This window comes from Zingiber officinale, chromosome 2B (genome assembly GCF_018446385.1).
Source record: "Zingiber officinale cultivar Zhangliang chromosome 2B, Zo_v1.1, whole genome shotgun sequence".
Taxonomy (NCBI): Eukaryota; Viridiplantae; Streptophyta; class Magnoliopsida; order Zingiberales; family Zingiberaceae; genus Zingiber; species Zingiber officinale.
In genome coordinates this window covers 64,446,258-64,471,608 of record NC_055989.1, presented here as the reverse complement: position 1 = coordinate 64,471,608, position 25,351 = coordinate 64,446,258, and the positions used below count along the sequence as shown (strand labels likewise).

Here is a 25,351-nt window from a genome sequence, read left to right as displayed (position 1 = left end):
AAAAAAATAAAAGATTAGGTATTCATCCAGATATTTTATATTTATTAAAAATTGATCTCAAAACCTATTAAAATAAACACTCATGTAAATACCACGCCAAAACATCCTAGCCAAAGGTGCCAAGACATATTCGTCCCCTACCTAGCCAATATTTGAATGCATAATGATAAATTTTTTTTTTTGAGATTATTCCAAGATATTAATACAAGATGTCAGCCAAAACATCCTTCTAAATTTTATGGTTGAAACTGACAAAAAATTAGATTATTAATTAATCAGTAACATTTACAAATGGAACAATGACGGTACAATTTGCACGTCCTCTCAGATATTCAATCCCAGAATATTACTTACTTTAACGTTGTTTGTTGAGACGGTTATCAATTGTAATAGTCGCATAATAATTTTTTAATTAACGAAGCGGGCTAAAAATAAGAAACAACACTGTAATAACTATTTAATTATTTTTTTTTATTATTTTTAAATAATTTTAATAAAATTTAAATAATTTTAATCAAATTCATAAAAAAATATTTAATAATATTAATTTTATAGTTTAGAATTTAAGTAAAGTATACAACACCATTAATAACTGTGGTGCCAGCTCCTTGACAACTGCTACATTAACATTGGAATAAGAAGCATTTTCGAAATAAACCATCAAATGTTGTGCCCTTTTGACTTAAAAAAAAAATAAAACAAAGATGACCCGCACTCTCTCGAAAGAGATAAATCACCGAGACATTTGTCCTAGACATTTTATATGATAAAGACCAAGCATCCAATAATAAGATATTTTATACCCAATAAAAATTAACCCTGAAACCTATTGAAATAGTATATGACAATTTAATATATCCATAGCATCCTTTTGATTTTTAATAATTGATGTCTTAACAATTCCAAGCAAATTAGTTAATCAAATTTGTTTTATGTTCATACTTGAGAATTATTATTCCATGACAATGCGAAAATATCCCTGAAAATCAAATACATCACAGAGGAATCAAAAACACCAAGTTCTAACTCCAGTAGCATTGACTAAAAAGCAATCAACAAAAGTCCTTTCACTACGAGGTTTCCATGTTGCAGAAGGTAATAAAGTCTCACTTGCAAGCACTTGCACTAATCTCCCTGTGTTAGATCCTCCTCCGCTACCTTCGACTCACCTGGCTCAGCCTGTTTGGCATTTATAGCAATGCTATCATCATTGTTGAGTAACTTTCCACCTGAAGAAGCATCTTCTTGTGTCGGATCCAGATGAAGTTCCTTGGAGCTTTCAGCTTTCTCCGCCATAATTTCTGCACCATTTAACTCTTCTGCATTATCATTCCGATCATTGCAAATAGGTGAAGTAGTCCTATTCTCAAGCGAAACATGTTCCCCACAGTTACTCTTGTTAGACTCGTCATGGAGCAAAGTAGGCCTCTCCTCAGTTGGAATGTGATCCTCACTATCATTAACTTCCAAACTCTTGTTCTCAGTAGTGTCTATATCAGAGGGGAGTACATCGTTCACAGTTCTGTTCTCATTTTCATCCAACTGCTTGTCTGAAGTAGCTTCTGCATCATAAGCGCTGTCAAAATCATTGTCCTCATTTGCACTAATATCCCCAATGAGCAGGTCCATCTGTTGGTCTGGAGCCATTATTTCATCGAATTCCATGTCATCTTCACATTTTATTTCTTCAACCAGTAAGTCATCCACATCAATGGCAGAACTATCTGCATCGTCATTTTTCTCGGATATTTCAGGGGAAAGAGTGTCTGAAGTGGATTCTATGTTTGTCCCTTGATTTGTCGATGTGACATTAAGAGGATTGTTTGCAGCATTTCCATGGCAGCCTTGCACTTGAGGACCTCCTAGCTTGGTCCTAGGTGACACTGACATAGGATTTGCCTGGGATGGTGCAAGTATAGTAGCAGTAACTCTACTGGAACGAGCACTCATGGACTGTTGGCCTGTTGTGTTAGCCAGAGTTAATGGTTTAACATTGTTGATTGGAGAAGATCGAGCACCTCCTCCAGGTCTGATGTGAACAGCATTTTTTGATTGTGCAGCTCTGAACAAGGAGGCAGCGGTTGAAGGAGTAGCAATGCGCCCTCCTGCAGCAAATGCAGCAGCTTGTATCAAAGAGTTTGGACCAACGGAGGGCTTAGCAGAAACCAAAGACTTCTTTGGGATTGTCTGAGGTTTGTTCAAAGTATTCATGGTTATTTTTGGAGAAATAGCCAGAGAAGCTTGTTGTTGTTGGTTAGGCGGGGGACTTGAAATTGGCAGCGCATCAGATGGAGCAGTTGAAAGTGCAGGAGAACTTGAAGTTGCAATTGATTGTGTTCCACCTGGTTTAAAAATCCAGTGCAGATTGCTTTTTGTTCATAAGCCAAACTCCATAAGAACAAAATAAAAATAAAATACAGATGAAAGTATGGTGGATCCATCCAAGGGATCAAAGAGAACCTCGACCGTCTGAATTCAGTGATGCTCTTCTTTGTTAGAAAAGAAGAGAGGCTGAGAGTGCAATAAGTAGAATTTTCATGTGTGCATTTGCATGGACTGATTAGTTGCATAAGCAGTCAAACAGAGGTAAAGACCAAGTACTAGAGAAAGAACCTGATAGTATAGCCAATAATCTTCCAGATTTAGGCATATCAAGTGCCAAGGATATTGCCTTTTGTGTTGCCAGCCTCTCCTCGGACCGTGTTGAGCTGGCTAACTTGTTACTGGAACCTTGAAGTAAGTTAGCATCACGCTTCCTAATAATGGCCCATCTCTGAACAAATACAAAATCTAGAGTATCATCTTATGTAAAGAACAGCAAAAAAGGAAACAGACAGAATTTCTTCCTAGCAACAAGAGAAAATGAAAGACTCTTGACAAAACCTTGCCATCTTACATTAAAAAAGGGATGATTTTACATTAATAACTTTCTAAGGTCAGGTTTGATATAAATACAAGACTTTTCCACTAAGGGAAGGTGATTCAATTCGGTCAACTTTGAGGTTTCATTAGCTAAACATTTGTTAACTTCAAAAATAGGAATGCTAACCATGTCCAAACCAATTTTCTTCAATCCATAAAAAGGAGGTTTGTCTTTTGCAGTTCACTTCTTCCTAATAATAAAAATTTTGAGTATAGTTACTGAAGCACCATTTTTTTTTTACCATGTCAACTAAAGGCTAGAAGTGACACAAGATGAAAACCACCACGGGTTTAGGTTGAAAAAAGATGTATTCCAAGAACATGGTTGCACTTAACTACCTGTGATAGCTGTGAAGCAGTTCTGTTGTGCTTGAAATCTCCTTTGAGAATGTTTGACCAATTCCCTTCACCAAACTTTTGAACTGCAGCTATTAGTTCCATATCCTCCTCTTTGGTCCATAGTTTTCTCTTCTTTTTTGGAGGAAAGCTGGAACCAGATCCATTTCCTTCAAATCCTTCAGTTGATGTTCCCATGGCCAGAGACTGCCTCTGAAGAGTAGCAACTGTAACATTAGTTCCACGATTGGCTCGTGACTGTTGCTGCTTGTCTAATGGAACTCGTAAAGTCTGATCACTGAATCCATTCAGAGATGAAGAAGCTTCTGCATTTGTACGATTTGTTAAGCTATGTTCCCGTGGTAGGCCATAGGACATCAATACCTGAGCATAAAAACGATACGAGATACTTTCAGATCAGAACACTTGGAATTCTGTGGATAATCCAAATGCAAAAGACAAAAAATCCTTCCTAAAGAAACATTATAAGTAAAAGCATTACCCATCATAAATTGCTATTAAGATCTGTAAAACTGGAAATTGGCAGTGCCTACATAGAGTAGTAGTAATAACAATTAAGCTACCTACTATGACCCTCAATGCTAAGCAAATCCTTGGAAGTAACAATTAAACTTCCTAAAATTACTCTATGAACCAGCGCAAGATGTACTTCTCAGTATACTCAAACCCAGAGGTTTTTTGCCCACTTCCAATAATCTAATTGTAGCTTTAGATCTCTTATGATCAAATTAATTCCAGAAAGATGAACAAGTAAAACTTGTGTGTACTTACACAACTAGATTGAGAAGATTGTTCCATCGATTATCCTAGAATTCCAAAGCATAGTAGTCATAAATTAACAAAGTTTGTCAATCATTTTATTGGGACTTGAACTGATAAGAACACAAGTTGATATGGTTAGTCCTAAACAATCTTGGCAACTCAAATGAAGACCAGTTTCTGAGAGAGATCATGAATACCATTATTAAATCAAAATTTAACCAAAAATTAATTGTTATTTTCAGGACATCATGTCATAGTTCTAATCTCCATCCAAAACGGAATGGTTTTAGACCATTCTGTGCCGACACTAGGCACACTTCAGCATGTTGAGACCATCTCAAATAAGCTTCAAACCTATAATTCTCTCAGGCTAAAACAATATGGCTTTAGAACCATTGTGTGTTGAGATGAGGCATGCTTTTAGTACATTGACATTAACCCAAATAAATTTTAATTCTGCAATTCTCTTCCACTCATCTTGTTTAGCTCCAAGCCTAAGTCCATAACAACTAGAAAGTCAATTGAATTAATTTTTTAGTGCATCAAATTACAGAAACCTAACAAGTATCTCAACTAATAATAAGACTTAATAAGTACTAGAATGAGTATTATGCATCGTACAACAACATTGGCTCTTGTAGCATCCTAGTTAGATCATTTCTGTAATTTCCAAAAAATCAAAATTAAATAATGCTCTTGCAACATTTGGTTTCTCCACATGTCCATAAATATACTTCAGTTAACCATTTGTCTTAAATTTGGATTGGCACAACTTGAACTTAGATAAAGCACAAGTATATGATATGGATACATTTTGATTTCTTCGACTCCAGCATCACTCCATTTAGTGTTGCTAGGGACCAATTGGTGCTTCTCTTCCCCTCACATTTTATAGTGTTTCATCCCCTATTTGTGATGAGCTTACAGAATCAAAGAACGGATAAGAGAATCATCCTGTCTCAGCCAATTCCAAGTAGTACTAACCAAGATGGAACAATCTTCCTATCTCACCTGAGTCCAAAGAATAGTGAGGGAAACAAGCGTTGTCTCGGTTGATATGTAGCACAGATGACGGTGATATTTACTAATGGAAACACAATATTCATATATTTCCACCAATCTAAACAATATGATTTGTATTGGTATCATTCCAACAGTCTAAACAATATGCTTCATCCATAATGACCAATGCCAATTGGAATCTGAAACCATGAGTTTGGGACATATTGAACATGCTCAAAAAGAGTAGAAGCTCCTCCCAATAGGATATTTTAATTGTCCTCTTAGCCTGCTTTGCTCCTTATTATGATATCAAGGCCAATCTGCAAAACGTGTGGGACAGGGCCAGTGTGAGGGCACACACCTGCTCCTATAGTTGTACATGGTAATTACAGGATCCACCTCCCAAAAAGAACTCATTTTTCAATGGAGTGGGCTGGCCTGCTCTTCCCCTAACAGCAAGAAACTAAACATTCCAAAAATAAAATTGTAGGCACACTTCATTACAGATTCAAGACTTCACTATGCATCATATATGCTGCTTCTTCAAGAGAATACGAATTCAGAGGATAATACCCTGACACATGCTGCAGCTTCAGACAAGATTTCACTACTTGCAGCAGGAACAGCTTCTACTTCTATTTCCAGATCACTCTCATCATCCTGCAATTTCATAGGTAGGAGATCATATTATGCATTTTCATTAATCAGAAACAAAATAAAATTTCTGCATGATCTAGTCAATGGCGATTGACATCAGATAAAGTCAATATATGAACACATGGCAAATATGAATTAAAAATGAAATTTTGGTTAAGAAGAGAAGCTCATAAGGCCGGCTGTTAACCAAGCAAATGACTGGAGAACTTATCAACACCAATCAGCATTAGGACCTAAAGGTGTGTTGATTGGGAACCTGCTACAGGCTGAACAGGGTGTTTTATTTAGCTCTATCTCAATCAAACAGCCACAAAGTTTCATTATAACTGGAACTATCACAAACAAAATACTTAAACGAAACCTTAATCAAAGGGATAGACAAAGTGGGCAATGTTTGAGGCAACCCTTTCCTATGAAATGGCAGCTCTTCTGATTATCTACTGGGATAGGACAGTTTTTGACCAAGCTACAGAAAATGATGGGATGACACCAACTTAGCCTATGCATGTCACCGGTCAGAAACAGAAATAGAGAGGGGGATCCGAAAAAGTCATTGGTTGATCTTATTAAACTACTTTCTTGTCCACCCTACTATGAATGTATAATAATATATGAAGGTACTGACTGAAATGTCTGTTATTATCTATTGAAATTTTAGCAATATTCAATATATGAAATTTTAGAATGTTGGCCATCTGGGCCTCCATAAGCGCTTCCCGATTTACTGTGGTAGCCAGTGAAAACCTTTCATGGGGCCGGGCCAGTCACCTCCAGGATTAGTCGGTTTGAACGATACCTAGATTACCAAAAAAAACAAAAAAAACTGTTTGTAGTCTATCAGGTCAAAGATCTGAAAGATGACCATCTGGATTTTGGACAAGGCTTGTTACAATCTGGATGAACCTAATCTTTTGCTTCAATGGAGCCGATAAAGACCAGCACAAGAGAATCAACTAATCAAGACAAGAATACATTCTTAAACCAAATTTTAGAAAACTTGTCTTAGCATTTTCTCCACTTGCTACAATCATGAGCCAAATTTAAGTGACCAAAGCAGTGGCAAATCCAAATTTGATGTCTAATCCAAAAATATTTCAATATTGTGAAGGGATATTTTATGACACACCCCACAAATTGTATGAAGTGACTAAAGAAGAATCTAAATCGCATTCAAAAGAATGGTCACAAAAAGCTAAATGTCTATCCTGAAGATAGGTGTGTAATGGTGCAATCAACATGACAGCACCAAAAAAAAAATCAACGGGCAGGAGTCAGAACTATAAAATTGAACAAACCAAAGGTTCAGCTCCATCATCAATCTTTTCCAACAAATCATGATGGTAGGCCAAATGGCGCCACAGCATCTGGTACTCTTGAGCACTGGTAATTTCTGTTGCAGTTCTTTTGACAAGTGCATTCCAATCTATTGTTACACTGGCAACCTGAGAAACCTCTTGGAGAAGAGTAAGAATTGTTGTTGGACTGTACCTACAAGAGCAACACTCAATTAATCAAAATAAAATAATAAAATCACCAAGATGCAATTTCAACTCGATGATTGTAACACGTAATTATCCCAGGCAGTAAAACTCAAAGTAATATATCATAACAGAGAATTCTGATATTTGGCATCAGTTTTCTATAGAAAATTTGAAATTGAAGCAACTCAATTGCAAATTAAGCTTTCAGTTATTGATTAAGCAGAAACATTTTATGCAGGATAGATTTTCTTGTGTTACACATTATCATCAAGTCGTATTTGTTCCTCCTATTTAAGGTAGGCTATTTCAGATTCATAAATCTAAAACAAACTTTACTAGTTCTCTAGGCTTAACACACCCCTTAACCTTTTGCATTCGTGCTTGGGACCAACACTTGCAGCTTTTCTGCCAAGTTGGATTGGGGTCAGCAAGAACCAATCTGATTCTGGCAGATATCTCAGACATGCTTGAGGATTGCAGGAAAACCAAATATGCACTTGGAAATTGGGGAAGTTTCACCTAAAATCAAAGGAGTTGATGTAAATTTGAAAGAAATGACCTTTTTTCAAAACCAACCAATTTTCCATCAATCTTGTTTCCACTGAGAATTGAAGAGGGAAAAAATTTAGGAAACAAGCTTTTGTTCTCAATTGCAGTTCAAAAAGTTTCATCATGTGGAGATCCTCTCTGGAGCGCCCCTTGCCAAAGTCATTGGATTGCTTAAGAGAAGTCGGTGACTATTGTTTGTCCCACAAGAGGAATAGATCTTCAAGAGAAGAGGGAGCCATGAAGAGGAAGAGAATTGTGCTTTGGAGTTTTCATTTCAGGATAATAGTAATGACCATAAAATCATTAGAACCACAGAGGAGGATGTTAGTTAAAGCCCTAGAGCCAATCATATGTTGTATGGACTTATTGTATCATATTCTTATATATATAAAGGCTTTTGTTTTGGTTATTATACTTACTTGTATTGGTGCCAAATAACTAAGTATAATAGCGTCCTTGAGTAGAAGGTTCTTACCTATATCAATCGATTGGTTGAATCGATAGTGAGATGATATAGGGAACGCTACTCTTAATCATTCCTAGTCAAGTATTAACATTCAGGGACAATGTTAATGCGATGAGACTAGCATGTAGGTCAACTCGATGACTTGATCTCACAAGTCATGGATATAGAGATATCAAGTTGACACATGGGTATACATTGGAGAATGTATACTGAATGACCCGCCATAAGAAAGTATCATGAATCGTTATATGAGTGTCATATACTTTCTCATGTGGCTATTAGTATGACTATTAGTCCTTGGACCTGAAGTCACCATGGTTCCCTACATAAGGAGTTGCATACTTTGACTTCGTCAAACGTCACCCGTAACTGGGTGGACTATAAAGGCGATTACTGGGTATGTAACAAATTATGCGGAGGGATGTGAGTGATGTAGATGGGATCTATCCCTCCTATATAACAGGAGTGACATCATTATTCTTGATAGAGTGAGACCACTAAGTGCATGGTCATGCCCAAATGAGTCAATATGAGATATTGAACTCATTTGATTAGAGTGAGTCTACTTGGAGTTCAAGATTTAGATTGATTAGAGGATGACACGGTCTATGCCTCACATTAATCAATCTACATGTCAGGGATAGAAGGACATTGTCATATATTGTGAAGAGTCACAATTAGTAGTCACAAGGTGATGTTGGATCTCAACATTCTTGTAACTTGGGTAGTAATGATGTGTTGCTAGATACCGCTCATTACTTATGCTTCTAAATGAGTTTAGGAGCATTGCCAACGTTACAAGAACCTATAGAGTCACACACAAAGGACAATTAGATGGAGATTCAGTTCATATGATGAACCAAGATGATTAGGTTCATGTGATGAACCGAATTGGATTAAGAGTAATCCAAATTAGATTAATTGAGTAAGACTTGATTGAGTTAGACTCAAGTGAGGCTAGACTTGAGTTAGACTCAAGTGAGGCTTAATGATGATATTCATTGAATTTTGAATTCAATGATAAATGGAATTCAATTTGAATTTTAGATTCAAATTTCGAATGAGTCTCAAAATGGTCATTTAATGAAGAATGAATATTTATTAAATATTCATTAAGGCTCATTAATGAGACTCATTAATGGTATTAATGAGCATTAAGTATTTTCATTAGATGAAAATACTTAAGCCATTTTTTTTACTCTTATTTTCATAATTGATCATTATTATTCCTCCTTCCTTCTTCTTCTCTCCCTCTCCTCCTTGGCCGAAACCCTCAAAGAGTGCTAGCACACTCTAAGGTTTCTTCTCCACCTAACTGTTCGTGTGGATACACATAGAGGGGTGTTCACTTGACACCCTTGAGATCCGGCATCTTCTTGGACGAGCGGGATAAGCGAAGGGCTTCGCATCAAAGGTATAAACTCCTAAACATGTAGATCTAAAGTAGATCTAGGATTAGAAAACACGTACATGAAAAATTTAATATTTGCACGGATCCGGTGGCATGGGATTTTGGGGTTTCCGCAACGCAAAAAGCGATTTTTGCGGCTCGAAAATCCCAACAGAGGAAGCCTCTGATGATATCCCTATGAATCATAAATAACATTAACTAAAGATTAATTGATAAATAATAACAGAATCAATGATTAATTAAATATTATTTGATAAGGAACAATAAGGAAGTCTGGCTTCATGAACAGGGACCTGTGAGAAGTGGAAACCGATAAACTAATCATGATTATTAGGTTACTTTAGTGTATTAGGTAATAGTATTGTTAGTAGTGTGTTGATTGATCAGAGTGTGAGGTACATTATAACAGGTATTACAGTATTAGTTTGTTAGTAGAGCATATAAGTGGTAGTAAATATATAAGGTAAGATTAAGGGGTTGATACCATATCGTTGATATCCCTATGAATCATAAATAACATTAACTAAAGATTAATTGATAAATAATAACACAATCAATGATTAATTAAATATTATTTGATAAGGAACAATAAGTAAGTCTGGCTTCATGAACAGGGACCTGTGAGAAGTGGAAACCGATAAACTAATCATGATTATTAGGTTACTTTAGTGTATTAGGTAATAGTATTGTTAGCAGTGTATTGATTGATCAGAGTGTGAGGTACATTATAACAGGTATTACACTATTAGTTTGTTAGTAGAGCATATAAGTGGTAGTAAATATATAAGGTAAGATTAAGGGGTTGATACCATTTCGTTAACAAGTAATAGGCAATAAGTTATTACTATTAAATATATAATAATAAGTTATTATTACTGTTATTACCAGTAGCTGTTAAATTTGATATGTAATAGATAATAAACATTTGATTAATAACAGTAAAATTAGTGATATTTATATTATAAATATTTTATTATATTCAAAATATGATATCATAGTTAATATTTGATTAATCACTTAAAATGGTTATTTTGAATGATATAGAAAATGTTGAGTGTGAGACAACATATCATACAATCATGATTTTTTAACACGTTTTGTTATCTCATATGTTAAACAACTTTATTTTATTTTTACATATATTTTGTGATTTTTTTACTTTTTTTCAATTTTTTTTCTTAGCCATTCTGATCCAATCAAATACTACCAATATCTAGAAGCTTCAAAATTCCAAAACAAATACTGAAAAGTGGCAACCAAAGATCTATCTTGATAAAATATCACAAGAGACCGGATAGAGATATGCATTGACAGAATCAAACTCCAAAAGCCTCAAGGCTATTATTTTATTAATTTGTGATATCCAAAAGAAATAAGTGGGTGTTATTGTGATAATTTATAGACATCCAAGAGAAGTGCCTTGCTTACAAGAAAATAAGTTATCAAATTGAAAACAAAAGACTAATTCATTGCTGAAAAAAAAGGAAACAAAATCTAGATTTGAATCAGTAACTGAATGATCCTTTCACCCATTTTCAGGATAATAACACTGCCCCTCCCCCTCAAAACAATCAGTTGACCAACAACAAAATTTGAATCTTTTTTTTTTTTTGCAATTGATCAGACTGAAATTTTTGTTGTGAACCACTCAAGAGTTCAATCAGACAAATTAGAGTAGAAGAGAACACTTTGCAGATTATTAATCGAATGACGGGGGAATGCTAAGTATTCCTTCAGATCAAGCAGCACAAGAGCACACTTAGATGATCGAGCAAAGGAGGAGACATCAAATTTTCCTTCAAATTTATTGACGGAAGAGGAATGCCAGTAGCCCCCTGTTATAATTAAAGATCTAGTGAAAATAGAAAAGATTACACTCGATTGTGGAATCACTGGAGGGCGTGCAGCAACATAAAGGACCAAGAGAAGGGATTTCCATTCCGCCTCGCCTAGTCAGAGAAAATGGTAGTTGAAGCTCTTATAAACGATTGCAAGATGAATTCGACTGATAGGGCTTACTGAAACACAATCTTTACGCTTAATTTGCATAAATCTCGAACCCAATACAACGAATCTTCACATAGATCACCGAAATAAGAAGAAATGAGCTTCCAGAAAACGGTACTAATGCACGTAGAGGATAAATTCGAACCTTTGAAGGAGCAAGGACACATCTTCCTCGCTGATTCCCACCTTCCTATTCTTCTTCTCCGCCGCCGCCGCCATCATCCGATGGAATCCAGAGAGGAGTGTGAGCCGGGAAGCAAGCGATTCGGAAACGTTCCGGAGGCACTTTTGTTCCCACAAAAGGGAAGTCGGATCGAGAGGAGGCGTAGTCGACCGCGGATGGCCGGAGGTGAAAGGATGAAGAGGAGAGGGCGCCGCCGGAGCGAGCAGGAGAGTGTTCGATCGAGGGTTTGACGATACTGGACAGGATATATTTATATAAAAACAAAAAATTAAATAGGCAAAATGAATACTATAAATGTAATATAATTCTATATTATTTGTAAAATTTTTACCTCATTTAAAAAATGATAAATAGATAGTATTTTAAATTTAAAAGTTGGGCAAAAATTAAAAAGACGTGTAAATCATAAAAAAAAACATCTTTTTAAGAAATATTTTATATCTAAAATGTCTTTTTATTAATATTATTATTATAATTTTGAAAAATCAATTATTTATTTTAATCAAAATTATTAATATAAAATATTATTATATCAAAATATTCTTTACAAACTTAATCAAAATTATTTAAATCTCAATAATATCATGTTAAATTGATTAAAATCATAAAACATAATAACACCAACCTAAATAGTTACTACATAGTGATCAAGCTACGGTACTACCCAATTGTAAAAATTATTTATCTACTAAATAATTATAATTAAATTTTAAAATTTTGAATCTTAATATCTTAAATACTACATATTATTATATTAAAAATATCATTACATCAAAATTATTTAAAGTTTGTCAAAATTATTTTAAAACAGTTATTATAATACTACAATAATATTATATTAACTATTTTATATTGTAGTAATTACTTCATAACTCATATAAAATATATTATAATAAAAGTAATTATATTCATCTCTTATAACTTATTCTTGTATTATGTGAAGAGATATAAGTTATAATAATCAATTTATAATCCATCATTAAATGACTAGAGATGAAAAAAAGTTCATTTCAGTTACTATTATAATAAAAAATAATATTATAATAACTGCATAATAACTATTATATTGTAATAAGTAATCGTTCCTACGACTAAAAGTAAAAAAAAAAAGAACTTTTGAAATAAAATATTTGATAGAACGTTTTTTTTTTTTGTTTTTTGGAAAAAAAAATATATAGGAGTCCATTGATGATTTATATAATTTGAAATGTCCATTTAATTTTTTGCACATAAAAGTTTAAGGGTTTAATTAAAAATACTAAAATGATGAACGAAGTTATAAAAAAGATCTACAAGTTAAAATTGTGAAGTTAAAAGATTTCGATGGTAAAGCGACATTACAGTTACTGAAATAAAGATTAAAAATTTTTTAGTGGCAAAGTAATTTTGTTTAAAATGAAGTAAAATTTTAGAGCTATATTAAATAAATCAAAACTTTAAATGTTATTTTTTTTGTCCCTTTCTATGAAAAAATAAAACATTTTCAAAGATAAATATTAGATGCATTAAAAGGCAAACTATAATTTCGAACTATAGTTATCATATAATGGATGAATTGTAATTTTATCAAGAGTTAAAAAATTAAAATTTAAAATTTTAAGGGCAGCAATCCAATAGTAAAAATGTTACTTGTAAAATTATAGGATGCATATTTTTATATGGAGCAAGAGAAAAGAAAAAAAAATCATATGTCATCATTGTAATATCACTCAACTAAGCGGTAACTGAACCAAACTTATAAACTTAATATTTCACTTAGTAAATATTTATTTATATTGGTTCAATACACAAAAAAAAAAAAATAAATAAATAAATTTAAATGACTCATTAAATTAAATGAATAAAAATTATAAACTATTTGTGAATAATATTTATAATCAATATTCACAAATAAAATTTATGAATCATCTTCATCAATAAATTTTTATCAAGTAAATAAATAAATTAAAATGAAAAAAAAAACAACTTATATTATCAAGTCCCATGACCAATTAAATAAATTTAAAAATATAAAAATTTTAAATAATCAAATAAATTTAAATTAAAATTTTAATATCTAAACAAGTCAAATTTAAACTATCCTCAAGTTTGTATAAAAGAAACCAAAACACACTTGAAAAAAGATTTTAACCTCTTTGTTCATTTTAACCTTAGCTTACCTTCACTCGATTACTTTATTAAATAAGTTTAAATAAGAGACTCCGTTTGTTTACAAAAAAAAATTATTGGGAAAAACAAACAAAAGAATACCCCAAAATTTATAAATCAACAAAAAAGCACCCTTTTCCAAAAAAAAAAAAAAAAAATCAAATCAAATAGGCACCCCTCACATAATTTTATTCAAAAAAATATTCTTTGACCTAGTGTTGTTATAAAAGTTAATAGATAAAAACTACCTAATAGTTGCTAAACGTATTTGAGGTGAATTTAAGATTTAAAATTTATACCTAGAAACTCCAAAATAATTGCTACAACATGTAAAAGATATTAGATAGCTGCTACAATATATTTAGTATGAGATTGGGGTTTATAATTTTGAATTTCTGAACACTATTATATCAAAATATTATTTACCAATTTGATCAAAATTATTTAAACTTCATCAAAATCATTTTAAAACATTTTAAAACAATTCTAGAAGTTACATAATATAGTTGCTATAACAATAAGCACGTTGTCGCAGCTACACGCTGTAATAACTACTTGATAGCTTCTATCCATTGTAAATCTTAAATCCTAAATCCTAAATTCACTTTAAACACACTATAGCAGTTGCCGTATAACTTCTACAACAACGTTGGCTCTAGGAATATTTTCGAGATAAAGTCATCAAAAAGACGCCCAAATGATTTTTTTTTTTTTTTAAAAAAAAGATATCCATATGATGCTTCTCTTAATTTGGGACATTCTTTTAACTTTTGCCCAAAAATATTTTTTTGCATTACTTAGATTCTCCCACCGTCAATTAAATTTGGCACTTCACATGCCTATGAAATTGATAGGAATGGTATTACACAAGATATATACACTTATTTAATCCACTTATAGTAATTAATGTAGGATCGAAAAGAATTTAGATATCTCCACAATGGCATGATATTGTCCACTTTGGACCTAGGCCCTCATGTCTTTGCTCTTAGGCTCTACCCAAAAGGCCTTATGCCAATGAAGATATATTTTCTCTTATAAACCTATGATCTTTCCTATATGTTTTCAATATGAGATTATATTTGTAACCTTGCAACCCAATAATCCTCCCCTCAAACAAAGGACCACAGACTTCCCATGTCCAATTCTCGACTCACCATGTCTTCCTGCCCCTCGGTCTACCTAACGTACTAGGACTTCCTTACCTAGTCGCAACTAAAACTTCCTACTTGGTGTCTGGTGTTCTTGATCCCAACATAGGAGCCCCCACTTTCTTTGTTCGAAGTCAATATTGTACCCACATGGCTCAATCAGACCATGACTCTTTTGCACAGTCGGCGGTTAAACTTTCTGACAGTTCGGGCTCTAATACCAATTGTAAGATCGAAAAGAATTTAGATATCTCCACAATGACATTATATTATTCACTTTGGGTCTAGGCCCTCATGACTTTGCTCTTGGGCTCTCCCCAAAAGGCCTTATACCAATGAAGATATTTTTTTCTTATAAACTTATGATCTTTCTCATGTGTTTTCAATGTGGGACTATGTTTGCAATCTTGCAACCCCAACAATAGTGGTGGTTAACCCTAATTAGAGTCTCCAAATGCCCAAGTGATCTAGCGTGCTTGAACGAGATTGTGGCGAGGTTTCTCCACCCACAAGGAGCTACGCGAGCTAGCCGAAAGTTCTCCGAGGAATCATCCACCGACGGATTGGGATCATCACCTTACAAACAGCCGTGGAGTAGGAGCTTTATCTCCGACCCACGTTAAATCAACGTGTTAGGTTTACTTTCTATTGTTAGTATTTATTTTTGTATTCCGCTGTGCGTACTAACCATTGTAGGAAGCGACATTTTAGGTGAAACGCTATTCACCCCCTCTAGCGGACGTCAAGATTCTAACAAGTGATATCATAGCGAGGTTAGCTCTTGTTGGACTAATTGCCAAGAGAGCGGCTAGAGGAAGAAGATGGAGTCGGAGGGATCTCTCGGATGGGACATCCGAATCCCACCTCCATACGAGCGCGAGGACTTCAACTATTGGAGGAAGCGCATAGAGATGTGGTTCCAAATGAATTGGAACCACTGGATTGCGTTGGAGGAACCATTTAAAGCTCCAACGGATAAAAAGAGAAAGCATCTCCAACCTCGATATTGGACTGAGGAGCAAAGGGAGCAATCGGAGACGGACAAAGAGGTAACTAGATTTTTAATTAATTTATTACCTCCTAATACGGTATTGAATGTAGGTGAATACGAAACGCAAGCGACCTTTGGAAAAAGGTAATTGCGCTTCATAAGAGTCCTACACAAATCCAAGAAGAGGAGGAGCCCAAGGAGAGAAGCTCATTGGTCCAAGAAGAGAAAAACCAATCGGATGTTGACACGGGTTCAACATCAGAGGAGGAGAAGGAAGATGAGGAGGTATCATCCACATCTTCAAAGGAGGAAAAAGTGGAACCATCCACATCTTCAAGTGAAGAAGAAGAAGAGCAATCCAAGGAAGAGAAAATTTTGGGGGCTCAACCCTCCACCTCAAATACCAAGAAGAGTGCAAAGGATCATATCAAATGCTTTGAGTGTGATAAGATGGGTCACTACAAGAGTAGATGTCTTTCGCTCAAGAAGGTAAAGGAGGTAATCCCAAAACCTAGTAAAGTTGCTTTAAGAACTAATGTGGGTTATAGGGATGGAGTCAAGGAGAAGAAGCATATTCGATGCTTTACATGTGGTGAGTGGGGTCACTACCACACAAAGTGTCCAAGAAAAGGAGAGCTCAAGAAATTAGCACACTTAAAGAAGTGGGAGAATAAGAGAACTTCAAGGGTAAGGGAGGTAAACTCTAATTTGAATTCAAGTTTAAATTCAAATTCCTCCATACATGTTAGAAATAATATGAATTATTTGCTCATGCATATTTATGATTTTAGATATAATGATAGGAATAGGGTTAATGTAGGTGATAACCCTAGGAAATCATTTTCAAATGATGGACCTAAAAGGAAACAACCTATCTTGCCTAAGAAGAAGAAGGTTGTTGAAAACCTAGGTATTAATCCCAAGAAGGGGAAACATATACCTAGAAAGGGTATGCCTAGGAATGTCCATGATGGACATGTTGATTCTAGGATTAGAACCCTAGAATTGGAAAATCAAGTCTTGAAGGTAAAACTTGAGAAAATGAAGAAAGTCCTAGATTGGTCCATTATTTGACCTAAAGGACTTGACATGTATTTGGGTAGTCAAAGATCCAAAAATGTTAAATTGGGTCCCTCCAAAACTAAAAGGAGGTCAAGTGCTAAGGTGACACATGACATTGGTAAGAGAGGAGTGACCAAGGACAAGAGAAAGTCATCCAACCCCAATAAGAAGGAATATGCTAGGGTGACATCTAATTACTGCAAGGATGAGGTGTCCAAGGTTAAGGACAAGAAGAAATTAACCAAAGATAAGATGCCTAAAGTTAAAAATGTAAGTTTTGTAGGTCAAGTGTCACCCGAGGTACACCGAAGTGGCCTAGCCATAGTGGATGAGTCGCCTAAAGAAGTGGTTAAGACTAAGAGCACTAGGGGGAGCTCAAAGAGTCTTTAGGATATATGGTAAATGAATCTCAAGCGGACCATGTTTGGGACTCAAAATGGGTCATCAAATGTGTCAAAGTGGTTTAAAGATAGATTTCAGTCTCAAATCCAAGAAATTGACACAGTTGGGTTGAATATCATGCATGAAAATATGAAAAAGGTTTTATATTACATGAAAATTAATTTTCGATGTATATATGACATATAAACCAATGCTAGGGATGCATTGTGATTTAGTATGGACAAATATATCAAGAGGAAGTCAAAACTAAGATTTTATGTTAAGGTTTAATTGAGCCATTTAGATCATTTTGAATTTTGTGTCAATATCGGGATATGTAATAAATATATTTTTATATATATTTTTTCCAAGTAGACATGGATGAAATAGACCTCTCCATAAAATTTGAGATTTTTTAGAGATCTGTGAAATTTCTGGTACATTTGTGAAGTTGGGTCATAAAGACTGACTTTTGCAGAAATAGAGTATCAATCGACTGATAACAGTAATTTTGAGCACAGAATGTCTTTGTAAGCTCATTTTAACGATGTCAGTCGACTAGGACTTTTATCAATCGATTGATACGGTCTGAAAATGTTTTTAAGCATTAGAAAATGATCAAAAGAGTGGTGAACATGTATGTAATCTTATGGGGGATTAATACATGATGTTTATGGTCATTAAAAGTCAAAGAGTCCAATAATTGAGATATTGTTGGAGCTCTTTTTGATGTATGGCAAAGGGGGAGAATTTTAGATTTAAGTGGAAACCTATATACCTTTGCAAGAAATCCTAACTCAAGGGGGAGCTTAGGTGAAGGGGGAGCCTAGGATTAGGTTCCATGATTTATGCATGTGTAGATTGCATGTTTATTTGCATTATTATTGCTATATTGTTTCCATAACTTAAACGGATTGTCAAACATCAAAAATGGGGAGATTGTTTGAGCAATCTAGTGACCCTAGATTTTGATGTTTGGGCAAAGGTTTAAGTTAGGTTTATTATTGTATTTGATATGCATTGTGAGTGTGCAGGATATAGGTACAACAAGGAAAGTTCAAGTGTGATCTTGGCAAAGGAGGAAAGTCCAAGGATGAGTCTTAGCGGTGTAAGTCCAAGCATGTAGTCTTGGCAACGTAAGTCCAAATGTGACTTGGCAATGGATGAAGTCCCGGAGACGCGACCTTTTGGCAAAGGAAAACCCGAAACAATGACAAGGCCGATGAAAGATCCAAAATGTAAGACGTGAAGGATGGGGAGGCATCCGAGGGACGCAAGACTGATGGAGAAAACTAGAAGGCTAGGTCTAGGTTGGTCGGGGCGAGGACGAGTACTGAGTGAATGTACTCGGGGATTAAATCCTAAGATTAAGGTTTTACTGTAGCGTCACTATAGCAGTACTATAACAGTACTGTAGCAGTCGACTGTTGTTTTCATCAGTCGACTGGTAGTCGATCGTTGGCTTGTAACTATCGAATTTCACTTAGGACCAGTCGACTGGTGGTTGTACCAGTCGACTGATGGCGGGGAAAACGATAGGTGTTTTCCTCCTGTGCTCTATTTAATAGAGCTCGGGATGCTTGACCAAGGTTGACGAAATTAGTGGTGGTTAATGTTAGGACCAAAAGTAGCTAGAGGGGGGGTGAATAGCTCGTCGCGTTCGCTCGATGCGCTTCGTTGCTTGGCGTTGCTTGTTGCTTCTTGGATGTGTAGCGGAAAATACAGAAACAAACACAAGCACGCTAACACTAGGATTTTACTTGGTATCCACCTCACAAGAGGTGACTAATCCAAGGATCCACACCAACGCACACACCCTCCACTATGAATAACACTCCTTTATGGTAACTACCAAAGGCGGAGAAGCCCTACAACACTCTCAATACAAGAAGAAGAAAGGGAAATACAAGTTAAGCAAAAGCTTACAAGATGTGCAGTAAAAACCCTAACCCTAACTTCTTCCTCTTGCAATAGATCCGCCTCTTGACTTGGAAAGCCTCCAAGAACCTTCAAGAACTGGCGATCACGTGCTTGTAGAGAGCTGTGGAGGAGCTGGAATGAATCTGAGAAGAGCTCGTGAAGAGATGCCGAAGACCACTCTCGCCTGCGGCTTTAAACCCGACGGTCGGATCCCGATCGATTCGAATGTTCGAATCGGCTGGATCGATCCACGGATCGATCCAGCGCCTGTCGCTCGATCGGCGGATCGATCCACGGATCGATCCGGCGCTTATCGCGCGAAGCATCGTCCCGATCGATCGGCCGATCGATCGGGACCTCTGATCGATCCACGATCGATCCGTGCTTCGTCATTGGAATGCGGATCGATCCAGCGATCGATCCACGCTGGATCGATCCACGGATCGATCCAAGACTTGGTTTTGCCCAAAACCAAGTCCCAAACCTCCCTAACCAACATCCGGTCAACCTTGACCTATTGGTACATCATGCCTCGCATCCGGTCACCCTTGACTGCTAGGACTCCCCACCAAGTGTCCGGTCAATCCTTTGACACACTTGGACTTTTACTCGTCGTGCAAGTATCCGGTCACTCCATTGACCTACTTGACTTCCACCGTGTCCGGTCAACCTCGACCCATCGGACTTCCTTCCTTGCCAAGTATCCAACAATCCTTCGACCTACTTGGACTTCCCAACACCGATGTCCGATCATCCTCGATCCATCTGGATTTCCTTGCCAAGTATCCAACAATCCTTTGACCTACTTGGACTTCCCAACACCGATGTCCGATCATCCTCGATCCATCTGGATTTCCTTTGTCTCGATCATCCTTTGACCTACTTGACTTCCCAACACCGATGTCCGATCATCCTTGATCCATCTGGATTTTCCCTTGCCTCGGCTTCACTCACCGTGACTTTCACCTAGCTTCACTCACTAGGTTTTCCATCCGCCTAGTTTCACTCACTAGGACTTTCACCGGCTTCACTCACCGGGACTTTCACCTAGCTTCACTCACTAGATTTCCTTCGCCTAGCTTCACTCACTAGGACTTTCACCGGCTTCACTCACCGGACTTTCACCTAGCTTCACTCACTAGGGTTTTCCATCCGCCTAGCTTCACTCACTAGGACTTTCACCGCCTGCTCACCGGACTTTCACCTAGCTTCACTCAAGAGGATTTCCTGCCTAGCTTCACCACTAGGACTTTCACCGGCTTCACTCACCGGACTTTCACCTAGCTTCACTCACTAGGATTTCCTTCGCCAGCTTCACTCACTAGGACTTCCTTCCGCCTAGCTTCACTGACTTCCGATCAAGTATCCAATCAACCTTGACCTACTTGACTCTTCTTCGATCAATATCTTATTGTCAAACATCTAAACCCAAACTAAGACTCAGCTTGGTTAACCAGGTCAACCTTGACCTGAGGGATATTGCACCAACAATCTCCCCCTTTTTGATGTTTGACAATACCACAATAACACTTACAATCCCACATGTAAGTTAGGCTAATCCTATAGCCTCCTTCTTCATGCCACTAGGTAATGAACCCATAAATTAAGCTTTTCATTCTCCCCCTAAGAGGGCAAACTCCCTCTAGGTAATGAAAACCTAACTTACTTCCTTTCATTCTCCCCCTATTGGCACACATCAACCCCCTACTAATAAAACACATCAACCCGTCTTTGGACACACATCAACCTATGCTCCAATTTTGGGCACACTTCAACAACTCCATTTGTTGAAGACTCTCCCCCTGAAGAGTTGCTCATCGTGATCACAATTTCACTCATTGTGATCAACACAATAATGAAGGTCCCATACCCTTCATTTATCCTTAACTTCTCCCTCAATGTTGACAAATACCCAACCTTGAGCATTTTCAACCACTTGAGTTGCCACTTGAAATGATGAGGATATCCACTCCCCATTTATCCCCATTTCAAGTTTAAATGCTCAACCTTGAGCAAGTTCACAACAGAAGGTTAACCACCTTCCAAGGTTCATGAAAAATAATTTTCATGTCTTTAAAGAGTCCCTCCCCCTAAAGACATGGTGGTAACTTCTGTCATTGCACCAACAATGACTTGGAATCCCTAAACCTTTAGGAAACCCAGATTTAGAAGTTTTGAGGTTCAAATGTTCAAAATTTGAAACAAACCTCAACCTAAACTTCAACTTAGCCTTTCTTTACCATTCCATCCTTGTTTTCAACACGAAAACACCCTTTTTATGTATACAAATGTATTTTAAGGGTTTGGAATGAGTATCTAGACTAAAAATAGGTTCAAAGTGCTGAAATCCGGCTTTCCCAGCCAAAATCTTGGATCGATTGGAGTTGGGTTCCAATCGATTGAACCTTTCGAATCGATCCACCGATCGATTCAGACTACTGATCGATCGGCGATCGATCCAGATCTTCTGATTGGATTTCCCGAATCGATCCATGGATCGATTCAACACCCTCAATCGATCCATGGATCGATCGGACTCGATAGTTGCTGAAATTCCATTTCACTCAACTTCGAAACCCTAGAAAATTCTACAAAATCCAAAAATTATGAAATTTCTAGACATTGTTTAGGCATATATTATCAAGGAAAATAGTTTTCTATGAAAATACATCATCTTTTCAAAGATTGACACAAACTTGAAAACTTGCAAAAACTTTAGTGTTTTCTTCAAGTTTGTGTCTAACTATTCAATGGTGATTACTATCAAAAGATAGCCTTCACCAAGGTTTTCCAAAATCATTTTGAAAACTTTTTCAAAACCAATATCCCACCATGTTCCTTGGGCATAATGCACATGACTTGTACATTAGCTTTCCCAATGATGGGAAAACACATATCTATGTGTTTTGATGAAACTAAAACTCAAAAGAATGCACTAAATCAACATCTTGAGTTTTGTTCATCATCCTAACATCTCACTTGTATCTAATGTGCACTAAAATACATACAAGTCATCTTATAGGTCTTTGTGAGATGTAGATTTTGGTTTTGCCCTAATCTAGGGATCATGCATATCTATCTAGACATTTCAAAGATATTAGACATCCACCTAGGATGTCACTTGTTAATAAGTGTTGTTAAATGCCTTTTGTCCTTAATTACAAGGAATTAAACTTAATGCATGATAATGTTATGACATACATCAAAAAGAAATAATTTTCAAAAGAAAATATCCTATAATTACATGATGTATGAATGTCATGACATGGTATTTTTGGATTTTTCATAATAAAACATGAACGCAAAAATAGACATGATGTCATGACATATGATGGGCAAACAGTCATGGCAAGATTTAGCATAAATAAAATATACCTAGATTAACTATCTAAGTATCCTTAAAACCTTAGCTAAACTTACAACTTAAACCTAGATTGCCCTAAAGTGCTTCAAGAAAATGTCAAAGCCTAAATTGGCATTTCTAATTCCCTTGATTAATTTATGTCAGTCGAAATTAAGCATATCCTCAAATGTTGGCATATTTCATTTTTCCACAAGAGTAGCACTTCAACATAAGGCTTCAATTTCCTTTAATTTTCTAAGAACATACCAAAATCCCAACTTGGTAGCTCTTATGAATTTCCCAATATGTGCCTTTTAAGATTAAAATCAAATTTTCACCACTAGGCACATTTTACTCTTTCAAGGAGTAAATAATAGTTCCATTTCATTTTCAAAGGTTAACAAAAACCTTGAAAATGCTCCTTGAGTGTCAATTGTTGGAGCAATCCCAATGGTCCGCGGGACCATGTGTTTTGGTGTTTGGGCAAAGGGTTTAAGTTAGGTTCACCCTTGTATTTGATATGTGTATTTGAGTTGTGCAGGTTTGCAGGATACACATATGACTCAGGTTGATGGCTTCGGGTTCGGTGAAGGATGGAGCATCCAAGGGACCGTGGACAAGGCAGCGAGGACAAGGGCCGAGGGAAGCGACTTCGAGGCATACGCGAAGGATGGCATTGGGTACGAGCCGCGGGCTTGAATGCATCCGAGGGACGAGAGCCAAAGGAAGTAGGCTTGAAGGCAAAAGGTCAAAGCTGCAAAGGAAGAATCAAGTGAGTCATAAGGGTGAGGGTACGAGTGCACGAGAGATTGTACTCGGAGTAAAATCCTAGTTTTTAGGGTTTTACTGTAGCAGTACTGTAGCAGTCGACTGGTTCAGTCGACTGGGGCAGTCGACTGGCAGCGAACAGAATGTGTGGAATCGAGCCGTTGGAATGTAACGGTCGAATTTCCACAGAGGTCAGTCGACTGCATGTTTTAGCAGTCGACTGGTAGGCGGGGTTTTCTAACCCGTGGCCTATAAAACCAAAGCTTGGGAGCTTGGTTTGAGTTGACGAAATTAGTGGTGGGTAACCTCTAATTAGTAGTCAACTAGTGCCCTAGCAATCCAAGTGCTCTTGATCGAGTTGTGGTGAGGTTTCTCCACCGACAAGGAGGATTGTGCTAGCCGGAGTTTCCGGGGATTAATCCACCGACGGATTGAGGGATCGTCCACCTTACGGACAGCCGTGGAGTAGGAGCTTTATCTCCGAACCACGTAAATCGGCGTGTGTTGGTTTGTTTGCTCTTTCTTATTCTTGTCTTTAGTTTAGCTTGTTTGTTTTGTATTTCCGCTGCGCAAGCTAACATCGTAGGAGAAGCGAGTATTTGGGGGCGCCGTCTATCCAACCCCCCTTCAAGCCGGCCGTCCGATCCCCAACATCAATTTCCTCAAAGTTGGGTTAACTACCCTTCTAATTGGAGTTGACACTCTCTAACCCATTTATGGGATAGAGAAGATGCTCCTAGGAACCCAACACCTATTGGTGCTCCTTGGATGCTCTAGGTACTTACTAGGGATAACTTCCCTAGATACCTTCCTAGTGACCTTGTTGGGCTTCTTAGAAGCCTTGGTCACATTTTCTAGGTCAACCCTAGGGATAGCCTCCCTTGTGACCTTGTTAGTGACTTTCTTAGACTTCTTAGAAGTCTTAGTCACTTTGGTTGCAAAAATACTCTTAGGGATGACTTCCCTAGTATTCTTGACTTGACCATTAAACCTAGGGTTTGTTCCATAACTATATGGAACCCTATGATAACTAGGCACATCCTTCTTAGCCTTTGGTTTGTATCCCAAACCTCTATGGCTATTTGATGGCTTTGACTTTCCTAGCCCTAGGTTTTGCTCATTTTGCCCTTTTAGGATATTTTCCATCCTTTTTAGGGTCTTTTCCATTTTATCAAGTCTTGATCTCAAGACTTGATTTTCTATCATTAAATCCTTAGAATTTGGTTTTTCATTAAGTCCATGAGCATTTTGGTTTCTAGGCTTGTATCTAAAATCCTTAGAGTTATTGCCTAGACTTTTACCTACATTCCTAACCCTAGGAGTGATAGTCTTAGCATGTAGGGCCACATGCTTTTCCTTAAAGCCCTCATGCTTTCTATTCTTATGGTAAATTGCATTAAAATGATAAAAATTTGAACTATCATGTTTTTTACCATTTTGCAAAGGAATAGGCTCAATGAAAGTTACCTTCCTTTTTACCTTGGAGGCTCCCCCTTGACTAGTGCCTCCTTGAGCCTTGACCTTCTTCTTCCCCTTGGGGCATTGACTACGATAATGCCCCTTTTGATTGCAAGAGAAGCATATAATATGCTCCTTGCTCTTCTTTGTGTTGGGGATGGTCTCCTTGGGCTTCACCTTGCCCTTTTGTGCCACTTGGCCCTTCTTCTTGGCTAATTTAGGGCACTTGCTCTTGTAGTGCCCATGTTCCCTACATTCAAAGCATATAATATGATTTTTATTATTAATTGAAACATTTATACCTTTGCTTGTAGGGGTGGCATCTTTTTCT

At 36.6% G+C, this 25,351-nt stretch overlaps 1 protein-coding gene across 1 annotated transcript; it reads right to left on the bottom strand.

Annotated features, from left to right (window-relative positions):
* Positions 1-915: 915 nt before the first annotated feature.
* LOC122045724 lies at positions 916-12,038 on the bottom strand. Its single transcript, XM_042606070.1, has 6 exons — positions 11,760-12,038; positions 6,996-7,188; positions 5,617-5,703; positions 3,262-3,642; positions 2,614-2,773; positions 916-2,342 (listed from the first exon to the last, which is right to left on the bottom strand). The coding sequence occupies exons 1-6, from the start codon at positions 11,834-11,836 to the stop codon at positions 1,126-1,128; spliced, it is 2,115 nt and encodes a 704-aa protein (XP_042462004.1). The 5' UTR covers positions 11,837-12,038; the 3' UTR covers positions 916-1,125.
* Between the last annotated feature and the right edge of the window lie 13,313 nt (positions 12,039-25,351).

Coding starts and splice junctions, on each gene's coding strand:
- LOC122045724 (XM_042606070.1), bottom strand. CDS start 11,836: ATGATGGCGGCGGCGGCGGAGAAGAAGAATAGGAAGGTGGGAATCAGC. Junction 7,189..11,759: donor GTGTCCTTGCTCCTTCAAAG/GTTCGAATTTAT, acceptor TTGCTCTTGTAG/GTACAGTCCAACAACAATTC. Junction 2,343..2,613: donor ATTATTGGCTATACTATCAG/GTTCTTTCTCTA, acceptor TTTTTAAACCAG/GTGGAACACAATCAATTGCA.